The sequence below is a fragment of the Nycticebus coucang genome, chromosome 18 (assembly GCF_027406575.1).
Source record: "Nycticebus coucang isolate mNycCou1 chromosome 18, mNycCou1.pri, whole genome shotgun sequence".
NCBI lineage: Eukaryota > Metazoa > Chordata > Mammalia > Primates > Lorisidae > Nycticebus > Nycticebus coucang.
In genome coordinates this window covers 21384247-21407149 of record NC_069797.1, presented here as the reverse complement: position 1 = coordinate 21407149, position 22903 = coordinate 21384247, and the positions used below count along the sequence as shown (strand labels likewise).

The 22903-nt window shown below is 44.3% G+C and overlaps 1 protein-coding gene across 10 annotated transcripts in view; it reads left to right on the top strand.

Moving 5' to 3' along the window:
* The window catches only part of DNAH2 (dynein axonemal heavy chain 2), a 145529-nt gene that overhangs the window by 30145 nt on the left and 92481 nt on the right, over window positions 1–22903 (top strand). For 7 of the 10 annotated variants that reach the window (XM_053569902.1, XM_053569900.1, XM_053569904.1 and 4 more), the window contains 8 exons: window positions 5229–5420; window positions 6115–6272; window positions 6738–6825; window positions 7167–7372; window positions 7797–7926; window positions 8055–8237; window positions 9046–9260; window positions 21986–22132. In XM_053569902.1, coding sequence (XP_053425877.1) covers window positions 5229–5420; window positions 6115–6272; window positions 6738–6825; window positions 7167–7372; window positions 7797–7926; window positions 8055–8237; window positions 9046–9260; window positions 21986–22132 — 1319 coding nt within the window. Of the gene's footprint in view, window positions 1–5228; window positions 5421–6114; window positions 6273–6737; window positions 6977–7166; window positions 7373–7796; window positions 7927–8054; window positions 8238–9045; window positions 9261–21985; window positions 22133–22903 lie in introns of those variants that run through there. The other 3 variants (XM_053569907.1, XM_053569908.1, XM_053569905.1) reach the window with 3 other exon arrangements.

Here is a 22903-nt window from a genome sequence, read left to right as displayed (position 1 = left end):
GGATGATACAGGGGGCTGAAAAGGGTCATTAAGATAATCATTGACAGCGTAGACGGATCCACCCAGTATTTGGCCTGGTACTTGTTTGAGTGTAAAACTAGAATAATACAGCTCTCTAAGGGAGTTTATAGAGTAAGTAGGGAGACATCTACTTAATCAACAAATATACATTGAGTACCCTCTGTGAGCCCAACTCCTACAGTACAGGTGAGAAAATAAGATTTTCACAAAATAGGATTACTAGATGGCATAGGAATCAAAGACAAGCCCATGTGGTTCAGTTCAGAGAGTTACAAGAGCAGCACCTGGTATTTCTAATTATTATTATTTTTTTTTTTGTAGAGACAGAGTCTCACTTTATGTCCCTCGGTGGAGTGCCATGGCATCACACAGCTCACAGCAACCTCCAACTCCTGGGCTTAAGCGATTCTCTTGCCTCAGCCTCCCAAGTAGCTGGGACTACAGGTGCCCACCACAACGCCCAGCTATTTTTTAGTTGCAGTTCAGCCGGGGCCGGGTTTGAACCCGCCACCCTGGGGGTATGGGGCCGGCGCCTTACTGACTGAGCCACAGGCGCCACCCTAATTATTTTTTTTTTAATTAAACATTTTTGGGCAGCGCCTGTGGCTCAGTGCGGAGGGTGCCAGCCCCATATACCAAGGATGGCAGGTTCAAACCCGGCCCCAGCCAAACTGCAACAAAAAATAGCCGGGCATTGTGGCAGGTGCTTGTGGTCCCGGCTACTTGGGAGGCTGAGACAAGAGAATCGCCTAAGCCCAAGAGCTGGAGGTTGCTGTGAGCTGTGATGCCACAGCACTCTACTGAGGGCAACAAAGTGAGACTCTGTCTCTAAAAAAAAAATTAATTAATTAAACGTTTTTAATGGTTTAAACTTTTTTTTTGAGACAGAGTCTTACTCTGTTGCCCTTGGTATAGTTTCGTGGCGTCATAGTTCACAGCAACCTCAAACTCTTGGGCTTAAGAGATTTCTCTTGCCTCAGCCTCCCAGGTAGCTGGGACGACAGGTGCCCTCCACTATGCCCAGCTATTTTTTTTTTTTTGTAGTTGTCATTGTTTTAGCTGGCCTGGGCTGGGTTCAAACCTGTCAACCTTAGTGCATGTGGCCAACACTGTAACCACTGTGCTACAGGCACCGAGCCGGTTTAAACATTTTTTTAATTTTGTTTTTTAGTTGACAGATAGTAATTGTACATATTCATGGGGTACATAGTGATGATTTGATACATACAATGCATAGTGATTAGATCAAGAAAACTAACATCAGTCATATCAAATATTTATCATTTCTTTATGTTGGGAATGTTCAGTATCCTCCTTCTAGATATTTGAAACTTGGCCTGGCAAGTTGGCTCACACCGGTAATCCTAGTACTCTGGGAGACACGAAGATCCCTTGAGCTCAGGAGTTCGAGACCAACCTGAGCAACAGTGAGACACTCTCCCCATTTCCAGTCTCTACTAGAAATAGAAAATAATTGCTGGGCGTTGTGGCAGGAGCCTATAGACCCAGTTATTAAGGCAGGAAAATCACTTGAGTTTGAGGTTGCTGTGAATTAGGCTGACACCATGGCACTCTAGCCTGGGGCAATAGTGTGAAACCCTGTCTCAAAATAAGTAAATAAATAAATTAAATTTAAAAATAGAAATTTGAAACTGTATAATATATTATTGTTAACTCTAGACATCCTACACTGGTATGGGGAACATTAAAACTTACTCCTCCTATAGGTACAATTTTGTTACAAATCTCTCCCCATTTTTCCCTTCCCCACCCTTCAGCCTCTAGCACCTTTTTACTACTTTTTATTTCTGTAAGATCAATTTTTCTCTTTTTTTTTTGAGACAGAATCTCACTCTGTCACCCTGGGTAGAGTGCCATGGTGTCATAGCTCATGGCAACCTCAAACTCTTGGGCTCAAGCGATCCTCTTGCCTCAGCCTCCTGAGTAGCTGAGACTACAGGCACCCGCCACAACACCTGGTTATTTTTAGAGACAGAGACTAGCTCTTGCTCAGGCTGGTCTCATGCTGGGTCCTCCGGCATTCGTAGTTGAGGGAAGATCGGGGCCAGCCCGATCTCGTCCCAGGGGCTGAGCGGGATGGTGAGCGTCGACAGCCCGAACAGGAACACACGGAGACAGGAGTCTGTCAAAGCAGGAACTCCACTTTATTGCCACAAGCAGCCGCTTATACAGGGCGTGTGGAAGGGGCGGGGACTGAGGTGGTGTGATGGGTGGTAACAGGGTTGGACCAATGGCATGATGCTATGTTGGCTGTATCTAGGTAGAGGCAGTTTCAGGCCGGGCCTTGCTGAGTCATTGCTACTTGCAAGTAGCTGGATGGATCTACTTCTAGTCAAGATCGGGAAGTTGCACTAGGCCTCAGGCACGTGGCAGCGTCCAACAGTCTCAAGCTCTAGAGTGCAAGGGATCCACCAGCCTTGGCCTCCCAAAGTGCTAGGATTATAGGTGTGAACTACCACACCTGGTCTTCAACTTTTTTTTTTTTCATCTATGCTGAGATATGCAGGGTTAGTCAACTTTTTTAGCTTTTGTATATGTTTCTTTTTTATTTTTTCTGAGACAGAGTCTTGAACTGTCGTCCTGGGTAGAGAGCTGTGGGGTCACAGCTCATAGCAACCTCAGACTCTCGGGCTTTAGTGATTCTCTTGCCTCAGCCTCCCAAGTAGCTGAGACTACAGGCGCCTGCCACAAGGCCCAGCTATTTTTTTTTGTTGTTGCAATTGTCATTGTTGTTTTAGCAGGTTGGAACCCACCAGCGCCGTGTTTATAGCTGGCACCCTACCCACTGAGCTATGGGTGCCACCCTAGCTTTCATGTATGAATGAGAACACGCCATGTTTAATTTTCTGTTCATGGCTTATTTCATTTAGAGTAATGTCCTCCAGTTCCATCCCTGTTGCCATGAATGACAGGATTTCATTCTTTTTTAATGGCTAAATAGTATTTCATTGTGTACATAGATTGTGTTTTCGTCTGTTGTTGCACACCTAGGTTGATTTCATATCTTGGATGTTGCAATAAGCATGGAGTCCAGATATCTTTTTTTTTTTTTTTTTTTGTAGAGACAGAGTGTCACTTTATGCCCTTCGGGTAGAGTGCCATGGCATGACACAGCTCACAGCAACTTCCAACTCCTGGGCTTAAGCGATTCTCTTGCCTCAGCCTCCCGAGTAGCTGGGACAACAGGAGCCCGCCACCATGCCCAGCTATTTTTGGTTGCAGTTCAGCCGGGGCCGGGTTTGAACCCGCCACCCTCGGTATGTGGGGCCGGCGCCTTACCGACTGAGCCACAGGCGCCGCCCCCAGATATCTTTTTGATATAATAATTTCCTTCTGTTTGGATAAATGCTCAGTAGTGAGATTGCTGGATTGTATGATAGTTCTATTTGTAGTTTTTTGAGGAACCTCCATTCTGTTTCCATAGTGGCTGTACTAGTTTACATTCTCACCAACGGTATATAAGAGTTTCCTTTTCTCCACGGCATTTGTTATTTTTTGTCTTTTTTTTTTTTTTTTTTTTGGCCAGGGCTGGGTTTGAACCCACCACCTCTGGTGGGTTCAATCCTTTGAGCCACAGGCGCCGCCCTATTTTTTGTCTTTTTGATAATAGCCATTCTAACTGGGGTGAGATGATACCTGATTGTAGTTTTGATTTGCATTTGCCTGATGATTAGTAATGCTGAGCATTTTTTCACATATTTGTTGGTCGTTAGTACGTCTTATTTTTTTTTTTTTGCTGTTTTTGGCTGGGGCCGGATTTGAACTCACCACCTCCGGTGTATGGGGCCGGCGCCCTACTCCTTTGAGCCATAGGCGCTGCCCTAGTATGTCTTCTTTTGAGAAATGTCTGTTCAGATCATTTGCCCATTTTAAAATTAGATTTTTTTTTTGCTGTTTTTTGAGTTCCTTATGTATTCTGGATATTAATCCCCTGTTGAATAAATAGTTTGCAAATATTTTCTCCCAATCTGTAGTTTTTTCTTATTTATTTATTTATTCGAGACAGAATCTCACTTGTCACCCTCAGTAGAGTCACAGCTCAAACTCTTGGGCTCAAGCGATTCTCTTGTTTCAGCCTCCTGAGTAGCTGGGACTGTAGGCACCTGCCACAATGCCTGGTTATTTTTAGAGATGGGGTCTTGCTCTTGCTCAGGCTGGTCTCGAATTTGTGAGCTCAGACAATCCACCCACCTTGGCCTCCCAGAGTGCTACGATTACAGGCGTGAGCCACCGTGCCCTGCTGTAGGTTATCTTTTTATTCTGTCGGGTGTTTCCTTTGCTGTGCAGAAGTTTTTATTTGTCTCCTGCCACTTTGCTTAAGTCATTTATCAGTTCTAAGAATTTTTTTGGTAAACGCTTCAGATTCTTCTATATATAAGATCATATTGCCTAGTGCGTTTTTGAATTTTGTTTTCTAGGTCTTTCCCTGAACCTGGGGCTCACAGTCTAGCTTTGAACAGCCAGAGTGATCCTTAGTGTTCTTGCCTTTCTGATTCAGTCGATCTTTCTCCTAACAGGGACTTCCTCTTTTCCAATTTGGATGCCCTTTATTTCTTTCTCTCACCTAATTGCTCTGGCTAGGAGAAACACTTTGAAATCTATGTTTGTCCTGGGTCACACAGGAGGAGTGACCTGTAGAATATAGCTAGAAGACTTGTCTTTCTGGGTGAAATTTTCTTTTTTTTTTTTTTTTTGAGACAGAGTCTCAAGCTGTTGCCCTAGGTAGAGTGCCGTGCTATCACAACTCACAGCAACCTCAACCTCTTGGGCTTAAGCGATTCTCTTGCCTCAGCCTCCCAAGTAGCTGAGACTACAGGTGCCCCCCCACAACGCTTGGCTATTTTTTGGTTGTAGTTTGTTTTGGTTGTAGCTGTTTTTTGGTTGTAGAGGACTAGACACAAAATCTGGAATTGGAGAATTCCTATTCTGGTGCGGACGATTGGATGCGCACATGAAAAAAGATGTATAAACACTTGCATAGAAAGTAGTAAACGAATAAAAGTCAATATGCCAAATTCTTTCCGAGGGGCAGCAGAGATGTGAAATAATCGCTGCTGTGTAGGGTTGATGGGAGGGCTTCCTAGTAGGGGCAAGTTAGGATGGAGTGCAAGGTGATTGAAATGTGCTTGCTTTGAAGCAGTGCTTTCTAGTGGATAAATCTACCCCTGGTTTCTCTTTACTACCAGGATGGCTCTTGTCAAGCACAGTCAAACCTGACATTTTTGTCAATCCTGAAGGAACCTTACCAGGAATTGGCTGTCATGCGGCCTAAGGACATCTCCAGTAAGCTCCCTAAGTTGATCAGTCTCATCCGAATCATCTGGTTCAATTCCCCCTACTACAACACTCGGGAGAGGCTGACTTCCCTTTTCCGAAAGGCATGTACATGCTGAGGGTTGGATGGAGGGTTTCGAGACAGTGGCCAGACTTTCTAAAGAAGGAATTCACTTGGCAGATCTGCGGGTGGAAAGGCAGTGAGGATTGCCCTTCAGCTCAGACAGACTGAAGGCTTCTACCTGTACCATCAACTCTAGTGATGCTCAGGATTGGGGCCTGGCCTGGACTTTTTGTTTCCAGATGGAAGTAACTTAGGCAGGAAGAGGGGCTTCAGAGGAGGAGCTGAGGGACAAGAGGAGGGGAGGAGGAAGGTCAGACTTCCAGGCCAGGCTGTGCAGAAGGGACAGACTTTCTTTTGCTCATTTCTCAGGTGAGAGATTGCAATGGGGGGTGGGGACAGTCAGGAAGGAATGTCAGCTCCTGAGGAGCAAGGCCTTGGGATCCCTCACATTTCCTTGGGATGACAGAGCCAAATAGGGGAAGGGATGCTGAGCTGAGAGCTTGCTGGGCAGGGTAGCTAAAGAGCTGGGCTGCTGCAGACTAAAGGGCACCCAGGACAGGGAGTGGATGAGGAGCCCAGAGGTGCTGGTCCAGCCAGCGACCAGGGGTGGAATGGGTCTCTGGAGTCAAATCAAAGAGTAGGAAGCTGAGGCTGAAGGCTGGTCAAGGAGATGTGGAGACGGTGCGGGGTGTGAATGAGGCTGGGAACTGAGGCTGTTGGTGCCCCTTCTGCAGATGAGCAATGAGATCATCCGCTTATGCTGCCACGCCATCTCTCTGGACCGGATCTTTGAGGGATATGTCATCTCCAGCAAGGAGGACCTAGAGGGCTGCATTTCCTGTTGTCAAGCTTGGAAAGATCACTACTTGCGGGCTGTGCAGATGCATACCCAGTACAGTCTGTCTCCCTAACGTCCCACATAGTAGCCCCGTGTCATTCCTGTAGAGGGTAGATTCTGATCCCTTTCATGTGCACTCTTTTTTAGCTTCTGGATTCTATTTTCCTAGACCTAGGAGCTCCTACATCTACAGTTTTCTCTCTGGATACAGATAGCCTAGCTCCTAGCCCTGTGTTCTCCTCACTCTAATAATTTCTCTTCTCAGATTCCAGGGACCTTATCTTGACCCATAGTCTAAAATTTCATCATGTATGAAATTTCTCCTAGAATTTAGATGATGCATCTCCTCTCCAGTTCTCACCCCACGTCTCTTCCCTTAGTGTTCAGGAAAAGTGTTTTTTTGAATCTTGTTTTCTAGGCCTTTCCCTGAACCTGGGGCTCACAGTCTAGCTTTGAATAACCAGACTGATGCCTAGTGTTCTTACTTTTCTGATTCAGTCAATCTTTCTCCTAACACAGGTTCTCCAGTCGGGGCTGGGTCCTAGACCAGAGCAGCATATTCGCTCAGGTTGATGCGTTTGTGCAACGCTGCAAGGACCTTATTGAGGTGGGAAGACTGCCAGGGAAGGGGAATCAAAAGCCAACAGCAGACCCTCCAGAATCCGCCCCTGCCCCACCCGGGCCCAGGAGCCAAGGGAGATGGGGCAGAGGCTCTTATTAAGAGGCTGAGCCCAGAACTTACCAGTTCCTGCGTAATTGTGTGTCTTACCACCACCTCCCTCTTTTTGGCTTCTGTCTGTATCACTGCCCCAGTCTCATGTTTCATTCTGTAGCCAAAATTCATCCCAACAGCTGCCCTCATCTGGTTGGTTTGAAACTAAACCAAAGAACTCAGGACTTAGCAAAGTCCAGAAAGGAAAGAAAGCCTCACCCTTGGCTTCTTTTTAGGTATGTGACTGTCAGTATCACTTTGCTCGCTGGGAAGATGGAAAGCAAGGTCCCCTTCCTTGCTTCTCTGGTGCCCAAGGCCCACAGATAACACGGAACTTGCTGGAAATCGAGGACATCTTTCATAAAAGTCTGCACATGCTGCGAGCTGTTCGCGGCGGCATCCTGGATGTCAAGAACACCTCCTGGCACGAAGACTACAATAAGTGAGTGGATCCCAGGCTGACACCAGGGTAGGGCAGGGAAGGGAGGGGGAGACAAGCACAGGAAGAGTGCAGGAAGGAATGGTGGAGGGAAGGACAGACCGGTACAAGGAGGTCACGAGGGAGTGCAGGGGAGAGAAGTGGCTGTTCTTCCGGTTAAAGTCCAGAGCGAAATTTGAATCCTGGTTCTGCCACGTATAGATAAGTGACACTGGACAAATGACTCCATCAGCTGGTGCCTCCACTTCCTCATCTGTAAAACAAAGTTAATGACAGAACTACTTAATCCTTGTTTTGAGGATTAGTCAAGTGCCTAGTTGGTAGGAAGCCCTCTGTCCCCAACAACACATGTAATTCTGACTCAGGGGATGTACCTGGGGGGGCAGTGAGGGTGCCTGCAATCCCATCTGCCTCTCTAACGGTGCAGATTCCGTGCTGGAATCAAGGACCTGGAGGTGATGACCCAGAACTTGATTACCTCAGCCTTCGAGTTAGTTCGCGACGTGGAGCATGGGGTGCTTCTGCTGGACACCTTCCATAGGCTTGCTGCCCGAGAGGTGCATGTCCCCCCACCTCCTCATCTCCCCGTGCCCTTCCCTGTGTCCAGAATTGTGGGTGCCTTTTTCCTTCCTCTGGTTCCCCTCATTCCCACAGCCCTGTTGTCAACCTCTTCCTCCTTCCTTAGGCTATCAAGCGCACGTATGACAAGAAGGCGGTGGATCTGTACATGCTGTTCAATAGCGAATTGGCACTTGTGAACCGTGAACTGAACAAGAAATGGCCGTACCTGGAGCCCTATATGGCCCACTACTCGGGACAGGCATCCTGTATGCGGATCCTCCGGCGGCGCATCGACAGGGTCATGAGTGTGAGTGCTAGCCGTTCCCCAAGCCTGTCCTCAGTGAGCTGGAGGGGACTGGGGGACAAGTCCAGAGAGGAGGGATTGGGGGACAGGTCTAGGGAGTTTTCATGGCCAGCAGCTAAGCTGGAGGAGGGGAGTGGCAGATTCAGTTCAGTGAAGTGAATGTGGGTTTGGATCTGCAGAAGTGCCTAGTGTGGCGGGCAGAACTTGGGCCATTTTAGGAATTCATTTCAAGGTGCAGAGAAGGAATCAGGCCAGCATCTGGGACACTGGTCAACAGAAAAGTAATATAACCTCATGATATAGATAGGGCCTGGTCTTTCTGGAAGAATAGGCATGAAGAAACACAAGAAAAAAATTTAAACTTTTTACGAATATAGGTTGAAAGCTTTTGAGGTATTGACCTGCTATCATGTGATTGGCTCTGGGGGAGAATAAGGCAGGCTGCAGACAACTGGAGGCTTCTTTAGAGTCTGTGGGGCTGGGACTGGGGCTAGGAAGGGCTGATAATAGTTTTCAACCTGGTACTTCTTAAATCTTCCACCTTCTGTGATTTACTTTTTCTCCCAACTTTTTTCTCTGTGCTTTTCTCATCTCATTTTGACTCACTTTCTGTTGTGCCTTGGTCTCTGCCCTTTACCTTTCTGGCTCTGCTATCCCTCTACCTTGTCAACATCAATCAATCGCCATAGCAAACTTTATACGTCTTGTTGGGGTGTGTGTGCATCTGTGTGCGTTTGTGTGCACATGTGCGTGTGTGTGGAAGGTGTTGGGGAGAATTGTGGCTCTGCTTACCTGTTGCTATCCCCTTCAGTGCCTTTCTGAAGCCCATTTCCTGCCCCACATTGGGACTGGGGAGGAGAGTGTGCACACCTATCAGCAGATGGTGCAGGCCATTGATGAAATGGTACGAAAAACCTTCCAAGATTGGACATCAACGCTGGAGAAGGACTCCATCCGGCGACTGGATACCCCATTGCTTCGAATCAGCCAGGAGAAGGCAGGCATGCTGGACGTCAACTTTGACAAGTATAGGAGCCACTTGGCCCTTTCTCCAACTCTCCCAACTTTCCCACCTTTTGGCTCTTCTTTCCTTCATCTCTTTCTCCCTCTATCTTATAATATACTAGGTTTGCTATCACCCAAATTTATTTATTATTTATTTATTTTTTTTAGAGACAGAGTTTCACTTTGTTGCCCTTGGTAGAGTGCTGTGTCATCACAGCTCACAGCAACCTCCAGCTCTTGGGCTTAGGCGATTCTCTTGTCTCAGCCTCCCCAGTAGCTGGGACTACAGGTGCCCGCCACAACGCCCAGCTATTTTTTTTTGTTGTTGTTGTTGCAGTTTGGCCGGGGCCTGGTTTGAACCCACCACCCTCGGTATATGGGGCCAGCGCCCTACTCACTGAGCCACAGGCGCCACCCCCATCGCTCAATTTTATTTTATTTTTATTTTTTATTTTTTGCAGTTTTTGGCCAGGGCTGGGTTTGAACCCACCACCTCCGGCATATGGGGCCGGTGCCCTACTCCTTTGAGCCACAGACGCCGCCCAATTTTATTTTATTTTATTTTATATAAGTTTTAGAGACAGAGTCTCCCTTTATCGTCCTTGGTAGAGTGCTGTAGCATCACAGCTCACAGAAACCTCCAGCTCTTGGGCTTAGGCAATTCTCTTGCCTCAGCCTCCAGAGTAGCTGGAACTACCGGCACCTGGACAACGCCCGGCTATTTTTTTGTTGCAGTTTGGCCGGGGCCAGGTTTGAACCCGTCACCCTCGGTATATGGGGCTGGCGCCCTACTCACTGAGCCACGGGCGCTGCCCTCACCCAATTTTAATTTCACAGTTTATTTTTTAAAAATGCTGATAAAAAAAACAAACCCCTCTCTCTTAAGCCAGTAGATGTGATGTGAATGTTCAGCCACTAGATGGCCACAACGGCTCAGCTGAATCTCCAAATCCTGAGCCTTGGTCTGGGCTTTCCCAGGAATTGATGGGGCTGTAGGCTCATGCCCCCTCCTACAGCTTTATAGTTAGGACATTCTCTTACTACAATTATTTAAAATGCAATTAACCCATTAATTTATTCAAAAATACATAGCAAGAGGCTTCCACGTGTTAGGAACTGAAATAGGCACAGGGGATGTGTAAAATTGGACAAGTCCCTGCCCTGGGGAGGTTTATTTTTATTTTATTTATTTGTTTATTTATTTTTTGAGACAGAGCCTCAAGCTGTCACCCTGGGTAGAGTGCCATGGCATTTACAGCTCACAGCAACCTCCAACTCCTAGGCTCAAGCGATTCTCCTGCCTCTGCCTCCCAAGTAGTTGGGATTACAGGCATCTGCCACAATGCTCGGCTATTTTTTGGTTGCAGCCATCATTGTTGTTTGGCGGGCCTGGGCTGGATTTGAACCCGCCAGTTCAGGTGTACATGGCTGGCGCCTTAGCCCTGGGGAGGTTAAGTGGTTACTCTGTAAGTCCACAGTTCTAGCCCTGGAGTAGGGCCTTCTGTCCTTGTAAGATGCAAAGCAGGAAAATAATGAAGAAGCTATGTAAGGCATTTGTCTGCAGAGATGACAAAGCTTCTGGTGACAAGTTTTTTCTAATCAGAAGGAAACAACTTTCCACTTGATCTGTGTTGGCTCCCTCCTGGCATCAGCTGTGCCCTATAGCAAGAGCGTTTCCAACACTTTCACTCATAAAATGCCTGTGTTTGTTGAACAAATGTAGAAGGGTCTTTGCCAGAGATGGTTTGTGTGGAGATGGCGTCTCAGAGATATGAGATCATGTTTGTCTGTCCTGGGTGGTTAAAGGTGGCCTACCCAGGGTTAGGTGACCTATTATGGTTGAGAAAGGAAGGGAAAGAACCAAGATGGAAAAGCAATGCTAGTGTCTGGTAAGAGGGGTGAGGCTGAGACGTTGGTGAGGAGGCTAAGAGGTTAGATAAGGCTTTGGCCAGTGAGAGGTGTCACAGACTGGCTTTGTGACATTCAGGGTTTTGTGAGGTAGGGCTGAGCATGACCGTATAAAAATTGTCTCACAAATCAAGGATAAGATTCGGAAGAATTAGAAGCTAGGCCACAGTAACTCCAGTTATGACATTTCCTTCCTTCCTTCCTTCCTTCCTTCCTTCCTTCCTTCCTTCCTTCCTTCCTTTCTTCCTTCCTTCCTTTTTTGAGACAGAGTCACATTCTGTCACCCTGAGTGTCATGGCTCACAGCAACCCCAAACTCCTGGCTTCAACCAATCCTTCTGCCTTAGTCTCCTGAGTAGCTGGGACTTCAGGCACCCAGCTGGCTAGTATTTCTGTTTTTAGTAGAGATGGGGGTCTCATTCTTCCTCAGGTTGTTTTTGAACTCCTAAGCTCAAACTATCCTCCTGCCTCGGCCTCCCAGAGTGCTAGGATTACAGGTGTGAGCCACCCTTACCCCTAAAGGCACTGTGTCTGGGGAGCCACTTGGAAATCCTTGGAATAACATGAATATAAGGAGGTTAAGTCCATTAATTGTCCTTTCTCTGTGAAATAAAGAATTGTATTCAAATACCAATTTCATTAAACACTGATGACCAATATTTACATTTCGAATATGACAGAAAACAAAAGTTGAAACAGGTGAGAAAATGCCACACGTAAGCACTTGTTGGTGGCTGCTTCCAGAGTCTCACTGTGTTGCCGTTGGTAGAGTGCTGTGGCGTCCTAGCTCATACTCCTCAAGGGTTGGCCCGAGAATGGGACAAAGCATGAACTTCATCAATTTCTGACAGTCTCGAGTCTGAACCCTGGAGCAGATCTATTTTACTACATGACCTCAGGCAAGACACTGAATTTCCCTGAGCCCGAGTTTCCTCATCAAAAAAACCTTTTCTGAGGTTGCCACAGGGGAGATGACAGGTGTAAAGGTCCTCACATAGAATAAACAACCAATAAGGATTATTTCCCCTTCGAAAAAATTGCCTCATAAAACTTGAACACAGTGTTTTCAAAGTAAATTTAGCAGAGTGGTGTAAGTTTTAATTTTTGAAACATTTTAGCTTTAAGAAGGACATTATATATATATACATATGGTATAAAATCCAAAAGTTACAGAGTGGTAGAGCATGAAGAGTCTCCCTCTGCTGCTTTCCCAGTGACCCAGTTTCCCTCTGAAGAAAGTGTCAGTGTTCCAGATTCTGTAAAATGTTTCAGAGATAAGCATATATGTCTATACAGTATCCTTTTGTACATAAACAGTAGCATAGTATACATACTGTTCTGTATATTCAAGGTGTTTTCAAAATGATTAGTTTTTCCATTGTAAAATTAATTATTGATCATTTTATTTCTTTTTAAATTTTTTCACAATCCTTTGTACTATTATTATTATTTTTAGACAGAATCTCCCTTTGTCACCCTTGGTAGAGTGCTGTGGGGTCATAGCTCACACCAACATCAAACTCTTGGGCTTAAGTGATTCTTTTGCCTGTGCTTCCCAAGTAGGTGGGATGATGGGTGCCCCCCCACAAATGCCTGGCTAATTTTTCTGCTTTTATTTACTTATTTATTTGTTTAGGGCTTTTTCTTTTTTTGAGACAGATTTTCACTATGTTGCCTTGAGTAGAGTGCCATGGCATCACAGCTCACAGTAACCTTAAACTCTTGGGCTTAAGTGGTTTTCTTGCCTCAGCCTCCCAAGTAGTTGGGATTATAGGCACCTGCCACAATACCTGGCTATTTTTGTGTTGCAGTTATCATTGTTGTTTAGCCGGCCCTGGCTGATTTTGAACCTGCTAGCCCCGGTGTATGTGGCCAGTGCCCTAGCCACTGAGCTACAGGTGCTGAGCCAGTTAGTTTTTTGTTACCCTTGGTAGAGTGCCGTGGCCTCATAGCTTACAGAAACCTCCAACTCTTGGGCTCAAGACATTCTTTTGCCTTGGCTTCCCAAGTAGCTGTGACTCTCCATAGACACTGCCACAATGCCTGGCTATTTTTAGAGAAGGGGGTCTCAAACTTGTGAGCTCAGGGCAATCCACCTGCCTCGGCCTTCCAGAGTGCTAGGATTACAGGTGTGAGCCACTGCGCCCGGCAAATTTTTCTGTTTTTAGTAGAAACAGGGTCTTGCTTTTGTTCAGGTGTGAGCCACTGCCCCAGTCTTAATCTTTTGTGTTATTGATCATTTTAGAAAATTTTTAAAATGCAGAAAAGTAGACTGAAAGAAACAATTCTCTCAAAGAGAATCACGTTTAATGATTTAGTATACACGTATATATATATTTTTTTGATTTGGTATATTTTTTATCACCATTCCCCTCATTTCATCTGGTTGTTTCCCTTTAATCTTTTTAATCTTTATTGGGTATTTTTTAAAATTTATTTTTATTTTACTTTTTTGAGATAGAGTCTCACTCTGTTGCCCCGACTAGAATGCCACGTGTCAGCCTAGCACACAGCAACCTCAAACTCCTAGGTTCAAGGGATTCTTCTGCCTCAGACACCCAAGTAGCTGGATCTAAAGGTGGCTACCACAAGGCCTGGCTAATTTTTCTTTTTTTTTTTTGAGACAGAGTCTCACTATGTCGCCCTGGGGTAGAGTAGAGTGCAGTGGCATCATAGCTCATAGCAACCTCAAACTCTTGGGCTTAAGCGATTCTCTTGCCTCAGCCTCCCCAGGTAGCTGGGACTACAGGCGCCCTCCACAACGTCTGGCTATTTTTGTGTTGTAGTTGTCATTGTTGTTTAGCTGGCCCGGGCTGAGTTCAAACCTGCCAGCCTTGGTGTATGTGGCTGGTGCCGTAACCACTGCGCTATGGGTGCCAAGCCTAATTTTTCTGTTTTTAGGAGAAACAGGGTCTCACTCTGGCTCAGTGTGGTCTTGAACTCCTGAGCTCAAGCAATCTTCCACTTTGGCCTCCCAGAGCCCTAGGATTATAGGCCTGAGCCGCCATGCCCGGCCATTTACTGGGTATTTTTAAATTACAAAAGTAGAGGCTTGGAGCTTATAGCTCAGTGAGTAGGACACCAGTCACATACCCAGTGAGCTGTGGCGCCAGGGCACTCTACCAAGGGCAACATAGAGAGACTCTGTCTCAAAAAAAAAAAAAAAATTACGGCTTGGCACCTGTGGCTCAAGTGGCTAAGGCGCCAGCCACATACATCTGAGGTGGCAGGTTCAAATCCAGCCTGGGCCTGCTAAACAACGATGATGGCTGCAACCAAAAAATAGCCGGGCGCCTGTAGTCCCAGCTACTTGGGAGGCAGAGGCAGGAGAATCGCTTGAGCCCAGGAGTTGGAGGTTGCTGTTAGCTGTGATGCCATGTCACTCTACCCAGGGCGACAGCTTGAGGTTTTGTCTCAAAAAAAAAAAATTACAAAAGTAGAACATGCATGCTGTTAAAAACATCAATGATGCAGTGTGTTAAGGAAAAAGTGAGAGTGTAGGACATGGCCTCCGTCTCTAGAGATAACCAGGATCACCATGTAATCAAACGTATATGCTGCACACATGAAATAGGGTCATGTTCTTTTTATTAAGGTTAACAGCACGTCAGGGAAAGTTTTTATTCTGTATGTGTAGAATTGCTTCTTTTTCATGATTTAGAACAGGTGTCCTCAGACTTTTTAAACAGGGGGCCAGTTCACTGTCCCTCAGACCGTTGGAGAGCCGGACTATAGTTTAAAAAGAAAAAAACAACTATGAACAAATTCCTATGCACACTGCACATATCTTATTTTGAAGTAAAAAAACAAAATGGGAACAAATACAATCACACCACCTCATGTGGCCCGTGGGCCGCAGTTTGAGGACCCCTGATTTAGAATATTCCATAGTATGGCTGTATTATAATTTAATCAACTGGGCCACTATTGGTGGACTTACAAGTCTTTGTAAATTTCAATAAGTTTTCTGAATATTATGCATCGGAATTTCAACTAGGTGTCTACACCTTGTTCCCATCATTCTGCAGTGGTATGTCTACCTGAAATTTAAGCACAGTGTGCCCATCTAGTTAGGGTAAATGTAGGAGACAACTCTGTGGCAGTCATCTCTTGTCTACTTTTTGCATAATCTTTATAGTAGAGATTAACAAGGCAAGTTTGAGCCAAATATTTACAGCCTGGGTTTATCTGAAACCCAAATAATGGCTAGACACTTCCTCAGGATAGAAGAGGTACCTGTTCGTGTCCTTGAGCAATTGTTTTCTGGAGAGAGATGTTATAAGATACTTCACATTTTTGTGGTTTTCCGATAAAACTGCCTCAATCCAATAAATGACGGGTGGGAAAGAACATGATCATAGTAAAAGATTTTGAAAAGTCTGGGCTTATCAAACCAGTAAAGAACTCCAAGACAGCTTCAGCTTCTAAAACTTATTAACACTCCAAGGAGGGGCAGATAATTTTATTTTTTTTTTTACTGTAGCATAGTTTTATTGTAACATAGTTTACTGTATTATAAAACAGATTCAGGGGCAGATAATTTTATTGAGTTTTTCTCTTTGCGCTCAAGGTCTGGTTGAGTTTAAAATAAGCATACTTTTCAAATGTCCTGATGGTCCTCAGAATTAGCTGACTCTCTCTTAGTCCTGGGAGCCTTCCAGTCCCTAATAGCCCTTATTTTATCCCATGTGGGGTTTTGTTATCCCACTTTATATCCTAAATATTTGAACTCTGAAGCCCAAATTGGCTTTTACTGTGTTTTATGGCCTGACCAGCTCTACAGATTGCACTTAACACAAACATGTTCCAGATGTCATCTGTACTCTGGCTGAGGAGCTGTGTTATCACTCTGTGCAGAGCAGAGTGGAATTTCCACAGAGCAGGAGAGGGGACACGGATGTCTGTTCATTTTTGCTCCTAAGGCTGCCCTCTCCTCTTTTTTTTTTAAATCAGACAGTGCTTTCTTCATTGACTCAGTCCATTCTGGGTTCAACACTGATCTCAGCTGGCCCCCTCCCTGATCTCTACTGCCTGTCTACTTGTTTGGGGGTGAATTATAAAATATTTTGTAAAAATGATTCCCCCAATAGAATTTTTTAAAGAAATGATATTTGTTAATAAAATAAAATTTGCATTCTGGAAATTTATTGCATAACTTCTCTGTTAAAGACTAAACATCATCAAGGAAAAAGTTCCTCATAGGATTTTCAGCTAAACTCCAGGAAGAGGTTTTCATCCTGTTGATCAACAAATTCGAATTTGATAATTTGCCTTAAAGTTATTTTAAAAACCTTGCCAAGATGAGAAAATGAAGAAACATTTTCGTGCAGTGTTGGCCAGCTTACCTACCCAGGCTTCCCCTGGTGTTTATGAACAGAGACAAATTCAAGGCATCCAGTTTGAAGAATATATGAGAATATGTTTATGCTACTAGAAATGTCTCCAAGAGGGCAGCGCCTGTGGCTCAATGGGTAGGGTGCCAGCCCCATATGCCAAGGGTGGCGGGTTCAAACCCAGCCCCTGCCAAACTGCAACAAAAAAATAGCCGGGCGTTGTGGCAGGCACCTGTAGTCCCAGCTGCTCAGGAGGCTGAGGCAAGAGAATCGCGTAAGCCCAGGAGTTGAAGGTTGCTGTGAGCCGTGTGATGTTATGGCACTCTACCGGAGGGCAGTACAGTGAGACACTGTCTCTACAAAAAAAAAAAAAAAGCAATGTCTCCAAGAATCTCATATCCCTCCCATCCTTCTCATGTAGCTATAAAATAATTTTTGGTTAAGTTAATATTCACTGTTTATCTTACTATGATTTTGTTAGTATTGTTTACTGACAAGTAATTTTATGTTGTTCCAGTGTTTTCTTGCTTGTACAATGTTTGGCTCTTTTGGGAATTAATACTTATTTCCACAGTTTTTGTTAGCACGCTGTTCATTATTATAGATTCTTCCAAACCAAGTAATAAAACCTCTTTGAACAATATTTTTCCTTACCATCTGACCTGTCAGTTATGTTCCTGGTTTCATGTTTTTCTTAGATCCATCCCTCCCCTATCTTCCTACTTCAGTCTAGCTGGTTGGTTTTCAAAGCCTGTTACGAAAGGATCCCTCTGGGACTTTCTTGAGCCTCTTTTCTTGTTTGATTTTCTATTTCCTTCGTCTTTGTCTTTCTTGGTTTATGACCTTGTTTTGTGGCGTGTATCTTTAGTAGCTTCCCAGGAAACGGTGTAGGGAGGTACGTTTTTTGAGTTCTTTTAAGATTGGCAACAACTGTTTTCTGCTGTCTGCCTGTTGGACATTTGCCTGACTGGGTTTAGAATTCTGGGTTGACTTTTACTGTGTCTAGTACTTTTGTCTTTGGTATCTCTCTTTTACTTTTAAAGCTTTCCTTACATGTCTGGTAGCTCCATTGCTCATTTATATTTTTCTGAGAGGCTTACTCACTTTGAAGAAATGTCACTTGCAAGAAAAATACCCCACATGTTTTAGTGGAAATCGCCAAGGTTTGAAAAAACAGCATTTTTTCTCCCACAATCTCTTAAAGTATGTATTATAAATAATTTCATTCATTGGAAGATTCTTCTCCAATAAAGAAGGTGAAAATGTAATCTCTTGCAAAGTTTGAAGTGTGACATTATCTCCTATATTGTGAATTCAGTGCTTGCGTGTAGAAGAGACCAAAAAAAAAAAATTCTGGAATTTTCATCTCAATATTCTTTCCAAGTTACAACATTTTAGCAGTCTCCAGTATGCAGTATTTCTTGGGTATATCTTTAGGTTGTGGAAACTTTTATCCTTTTGTGATTAAAAAGTCCTATTTTATTTTTTTTAATCTCACAGATTTAAAAAAAGTCAAGTGATTTTTATTCAAGATTTTTTTATTTTTAAAAATTTTCCATATTTTTTCTGGTATTTTATAATTTTGTTCTTTATATTTAGATCTTTGATCCATTTGAAATTTATTTTGGTGTAGAAAGAGAGGTGCAGATTCAGCTTGAGTTTTGTATTTTGTTTTTTCTCCCAGATGGCTAGAACCACTTGACCCAATTTCATTTATTGAACTGCTATCTTTATAGTTAAAAAATTCCCAAGTATATTTGTGTCTATTTTGGGACTCACTATTCTGGTATCTCTGTCTACTCGTGTGTAGGAACCAAACTGTTTTAATTATTGTCCTCATTACTATTCTTTTTTCAGAGTTTCCTGGCTATTTTTAATATTTATTTCCCATAAGAATTTTGGAATCAATTTGTTTAGTTGCAGAAATATGTCCATTCCTATTTTTATAAGAACAGAGATTGGGTTAAATTTATAGGTTCACTTTAGAAGAATGAATATCTTTGTGATTTTGAGTCTTTTTACCCAAGAATAGTGTTTTTTCTTTCCTTTTTTATAGAGACAGAGTTTTACTTTGTCTCCCTCGGTAGAGTGCCGTGGCGGCACAGCTCACAGCAACCTCCAGCTCTTGGGCTGGAGGTGATTCTCTTGCCTCAGCCTCCCCAGGAGCTGGGACTACGGGCGCCCGCCACAATGCCTGGCTATTGTTTTGTTTGCAGTTTGGCCGGGGCCAGGTTTGAACCCGCCACCCTTGGTATGTGGGGCTGGCGCCCTACTCACTGAGCCACAGGCACCGCCCGAATAGTGTTTTTTCTTTCAATTTATCTAAGTCCTGCCTTTCGCCTATACGTTATTTTCCACATATTTTACATATACGTGTGTGTATATGTGTGTGTGTGCATATATATATAATTCTGGTTAATTTTTGTTATTTAATTTCTGTTGTTTTAATTTATATTGTCTCCTTTCTTCCATTATGATGGCTAACTGATCATAGTTTTTATAAGTTAGTTTTGTACTGCGCCACTTTTACAAATCTCTTATTGTTTAAAATAGTTTTTTCTTTTAAAGAATATATTCATTATGAAACATATTGTACATACAGAGACATATTTAAAACTTGTATGTTCAATTGAATAAATGGTTATGAAATCTAACATCTCTGCAACCACCACCCCAGGACAGAATATCACCAGCAATCGCAAAGCTCCCCCTCCCAATAATTATTTTCAGTTGAATTGGTTGTTAATGATTAAACTTTCTGGTGTATCTTAAATAATTAGAAAGTCCAGCCACACTGGGCCAGCATTTCCATATGGCAGAACCCGCCTGGAACCCAGAGCACAGCTCTTTTGGAGGAATTGTGCATTCTAGATCAGCTTTAGGTCAAGTGTCAACTGCCATTTTTTTTATCGCACTTGAGCTACACTTGACTTGGAGGTATTTGAATTTCTGAATTTTGTCATAGTGTATAAAAACAGGAGTAGTGGTTGGTTGACTGTTGGAAAGTGAAACTGAGGGAGGACACACAGTTCTGGTGCAGGCGGTGGGATGGCCCTCTTCTCCAAGATGAAAACACCAAGTTTGCAGAAATGCTGTGCTTGTTTCTGGACACAATGAGTCTGAGGTGCCTATGAAGTAGGCAGGGAGAGATACCTAAAGGACAGCTGGAAATACAAGTGTCAGCGTGTAGACTTGGGAGTCATCAGCTTGCAGAAGGCAGCTGAAACCACAGGAATGGACGAGATCAATGTATTGGAGGCGAAGAATCTTGGGGAGCAGCCATCTAGGGACCTGCTGGGAAAGCAGATGCTTTACTGAGTCCCCTATTTCCAAGGGAGAGAGAAGGTTACTTCTACTGAAGAGAAGAGCAGAAAAGAAAAGGATCATGGTTCAGAAGCCAGGGAAGAATGTGTTTGAAGAAAGTAGGGAGTAGTCCCCCATGATGTTGAAACCTACAGACAGATCAAGGAGGGGATGCCTGTGTGCGACCCTGGTAGTTGGCTTCAGGAATGGGAAATCCTCAGAGAGTGTGAGGACACCCGTCAGAAGAGATGTGTGAAGCCAACTATCAGGGGGCGAGGAGTGACCCAGAAGAAAGGAAGTGAAGGGATCTCTGAGGATCAACCTTTATAGAAGACAGGTTGTGACAGGGAGGAGTGTGGTGCCTAAAGAGGGACAGGAGTTGAGGTATGGTTAAGTTTTTTTTTTCTTTCCTTTTTTTTTTATTGGAGACGGAGTCTCACTCTATCGCCCTGGGTAGAGAGCCCTGGCATCATTATAGCTCATTGCAACCTCAAACTCTTGGGCTCAAGCAATCCTCCTGCATCAGTTTTTCTATTTTTACTAGAGATGGGGTCTTGCTCTTGGTAATGTTGGTCTTGAACTCCTGAGCTCAAGCAATCCACCTCCCAGAGTTCTAGGATTATAGGCGTGAGCCACCATGCCCGGCAAGCTTTTAATTTTTAAAATTAAAAAAAATTTTTTTGTTTCGAGAAAGTCTTGCTCTGTCACCGGGGCAAGAGTGCCATGACCTCAGTCTAGCTCATAGCAACCTCAAAATCCTATGTTCAAGCAATTCTTCTGCCTCAGCTTCCTGAGTAGTTGGGACTAGAAGGTGTGCAATACCATGACCGCCCAGCTAATTTTTCTATTTTTAGTAGAGACAGGGTCTCACTCTTGCTCAGGCTGGTCTTGAATACCTGAGTTCAAGTGATCTCTCCCCTCAGTCTCCCAGACTATCAGGAATACAGATGTGAGCCACTGTGCCTGGCTGTTTTTTTATTTTTTTAAGATTATAGAAACTTGGCCATATTTAAATGATGAGAATGAACCAGTAGGGTAAAGGTATAGGTGAACCAGAAATTGGCACCTGAAAACAGGAGGAAACCACATCAGAAAATAGAGCCTAAGAAGAGGATTTAGCTTTGGGGAGGAGGAAGGATTCTCCTATAATAAGTGGGAGAAAGCACAGGTGGAGACAAGTACATTTATAAGTTTCACAGCAGGAAGTGGATAGAGTTCTTACCTGATGGCGTTTTTATTTCTGTGATGTAGGAGGCGAGGCTTTCTGTTCAGAAGGGGAAGAGGAGACCAGGTTTGAGAAGTGTTGAAAGGATTTGCAAATGGTTACCTGTGAGACCAGGAGAAGCCCAGGAGGGACGGGAAACCATGAGTGTGCAATGGTGGTGATCTGTGTGGTCCTGTGATTTTCTCCAGCATTGCTCACATGGGCTCAGTGGGGAGGACAGTTGGGGTTTTGCACTGGGTGGTTTAGACTAAGGAATGAGATGAAAGAGTGAGGATTGGCAGGAGAGTGGTTAAAATAGATGACAGTAGTGTCTGTGGAGAAGGAAGTGAAGACAGGCAGGGACTAGTAAGATGAAAGACCAGAGTCAGTGGCCTAAAGGTCACAATGAGGACAGAGAACACATAGGTTGGGGGAACTTGAGGACCAGTGCTGGGATGGTGGGAGGAAGCCAGCTCTGGGAGCAGGAGGTTGGAGTGAGTTGTCTCAGATGTGGAGCAATGTGGGACGTGGCCCGGGAGTGGCAGCTGGAATAGGAAGGAGGAGAAGGCCACTGAGTGTGAGGTGGCGAAGGATACTTAAGGTGAAGTTTGTAAGGTGCAACTTAAAATTTGCTATTTCATTTGGTACCTATATGGTATCTCATCTAATAAAGGAAAAAGAAACAAGTGAAATTAATTTTAATATTTGACTCTATTTCCAAAATATCATTCTGACATGTAATCAATACAAAAAATTCTTTTTTTTTTTTAGAGACAGAGTCTCACTTCGTCACCCTTGGTAGAGCACTGTGGTGTCACAGCTCACAGCAACCTCCAGCTCTTGGGCTTAGGCGATTCTCTTGCCTCAGCCTCCCGAGTAGCTGGGACTATGGGTACACTCCACTGTACCTTCCTTTCTTATCTGTCAATTTCTTCATGACTCCAATCCTCACACCCCTTGAATGGCAGCCTTACTGCTCTGCTTTTCTTTCTCCCAAAGGTCCCTGATGATTCTCTTTGTGGAGATCGACTACTGGGAGCGGCTGCTATTTGAGACACCCCACTATGTGGTGAATGTGGCTGAACGGGCTGAGGACCTGCGTATTCTTTATGAAAACCTGCTACTTGTTGCTCGAGACTATAATAGGTAGGGCTCCAGTGCTCACTGCAGCCTGTCTTATCTGTCCCGTGGTGTTCTCCATTTCCTACAGACTTTATTCTTTACATTTTGTACATCTCCAAAAAGTGGTCTCTCATATTCTCTTTTACAGCCCTCCCCCTTGTATTTAAAAAAAATTTTTTTTTTTTTTTTTTTTTGAGACAGAGTGTCACTATGTAGAGTACCATGGTGTTGTAGCTCACAGCAACCTCAAACTCTTGGGCTAAAGTGATTCTCTTGCCTCAGCCTCCCAAGTAGCTGGGACTACAGGTGCCCACCACGATGCCTGGCTATTTTTTGGTTGTAGTTGTTATTGTTGTTTAGCAGGCTCCAGACGGGTTTGAACCTGCCAGCCTTGGTGTATGTGGCTGGTGCCTTACTCACTGAGCTACGGGTGCTGAGCTCCCCTAGAAGTTTTATCTTCTAAGTTGTAGGGTAGAGAGCAAAAACTAGTAGGTCCCCTCCCACCCCATTTGAACCACATAGATTGTGGTCTGGATTACTTGTCTAGGAATGAAACTGGGTGGTATTAGGATGCTGGACACAGAATAACATCAGATTCAGTGAACCAAGGTCATGCTGCCCGCTACCTACCCGCACACCACTCAGCCTCTGAACTCTCTTGGTATTCATCTCTGGAATGAAGCTTTGTTCTGGGTTAGGTACTGTCTTAATCTGTTTATGCCGCTATAACAAAATACCATAGACTAGGTGGCTTATAAACAACAGAAATTTATTTCTTACATTTCTGGGGGCAAG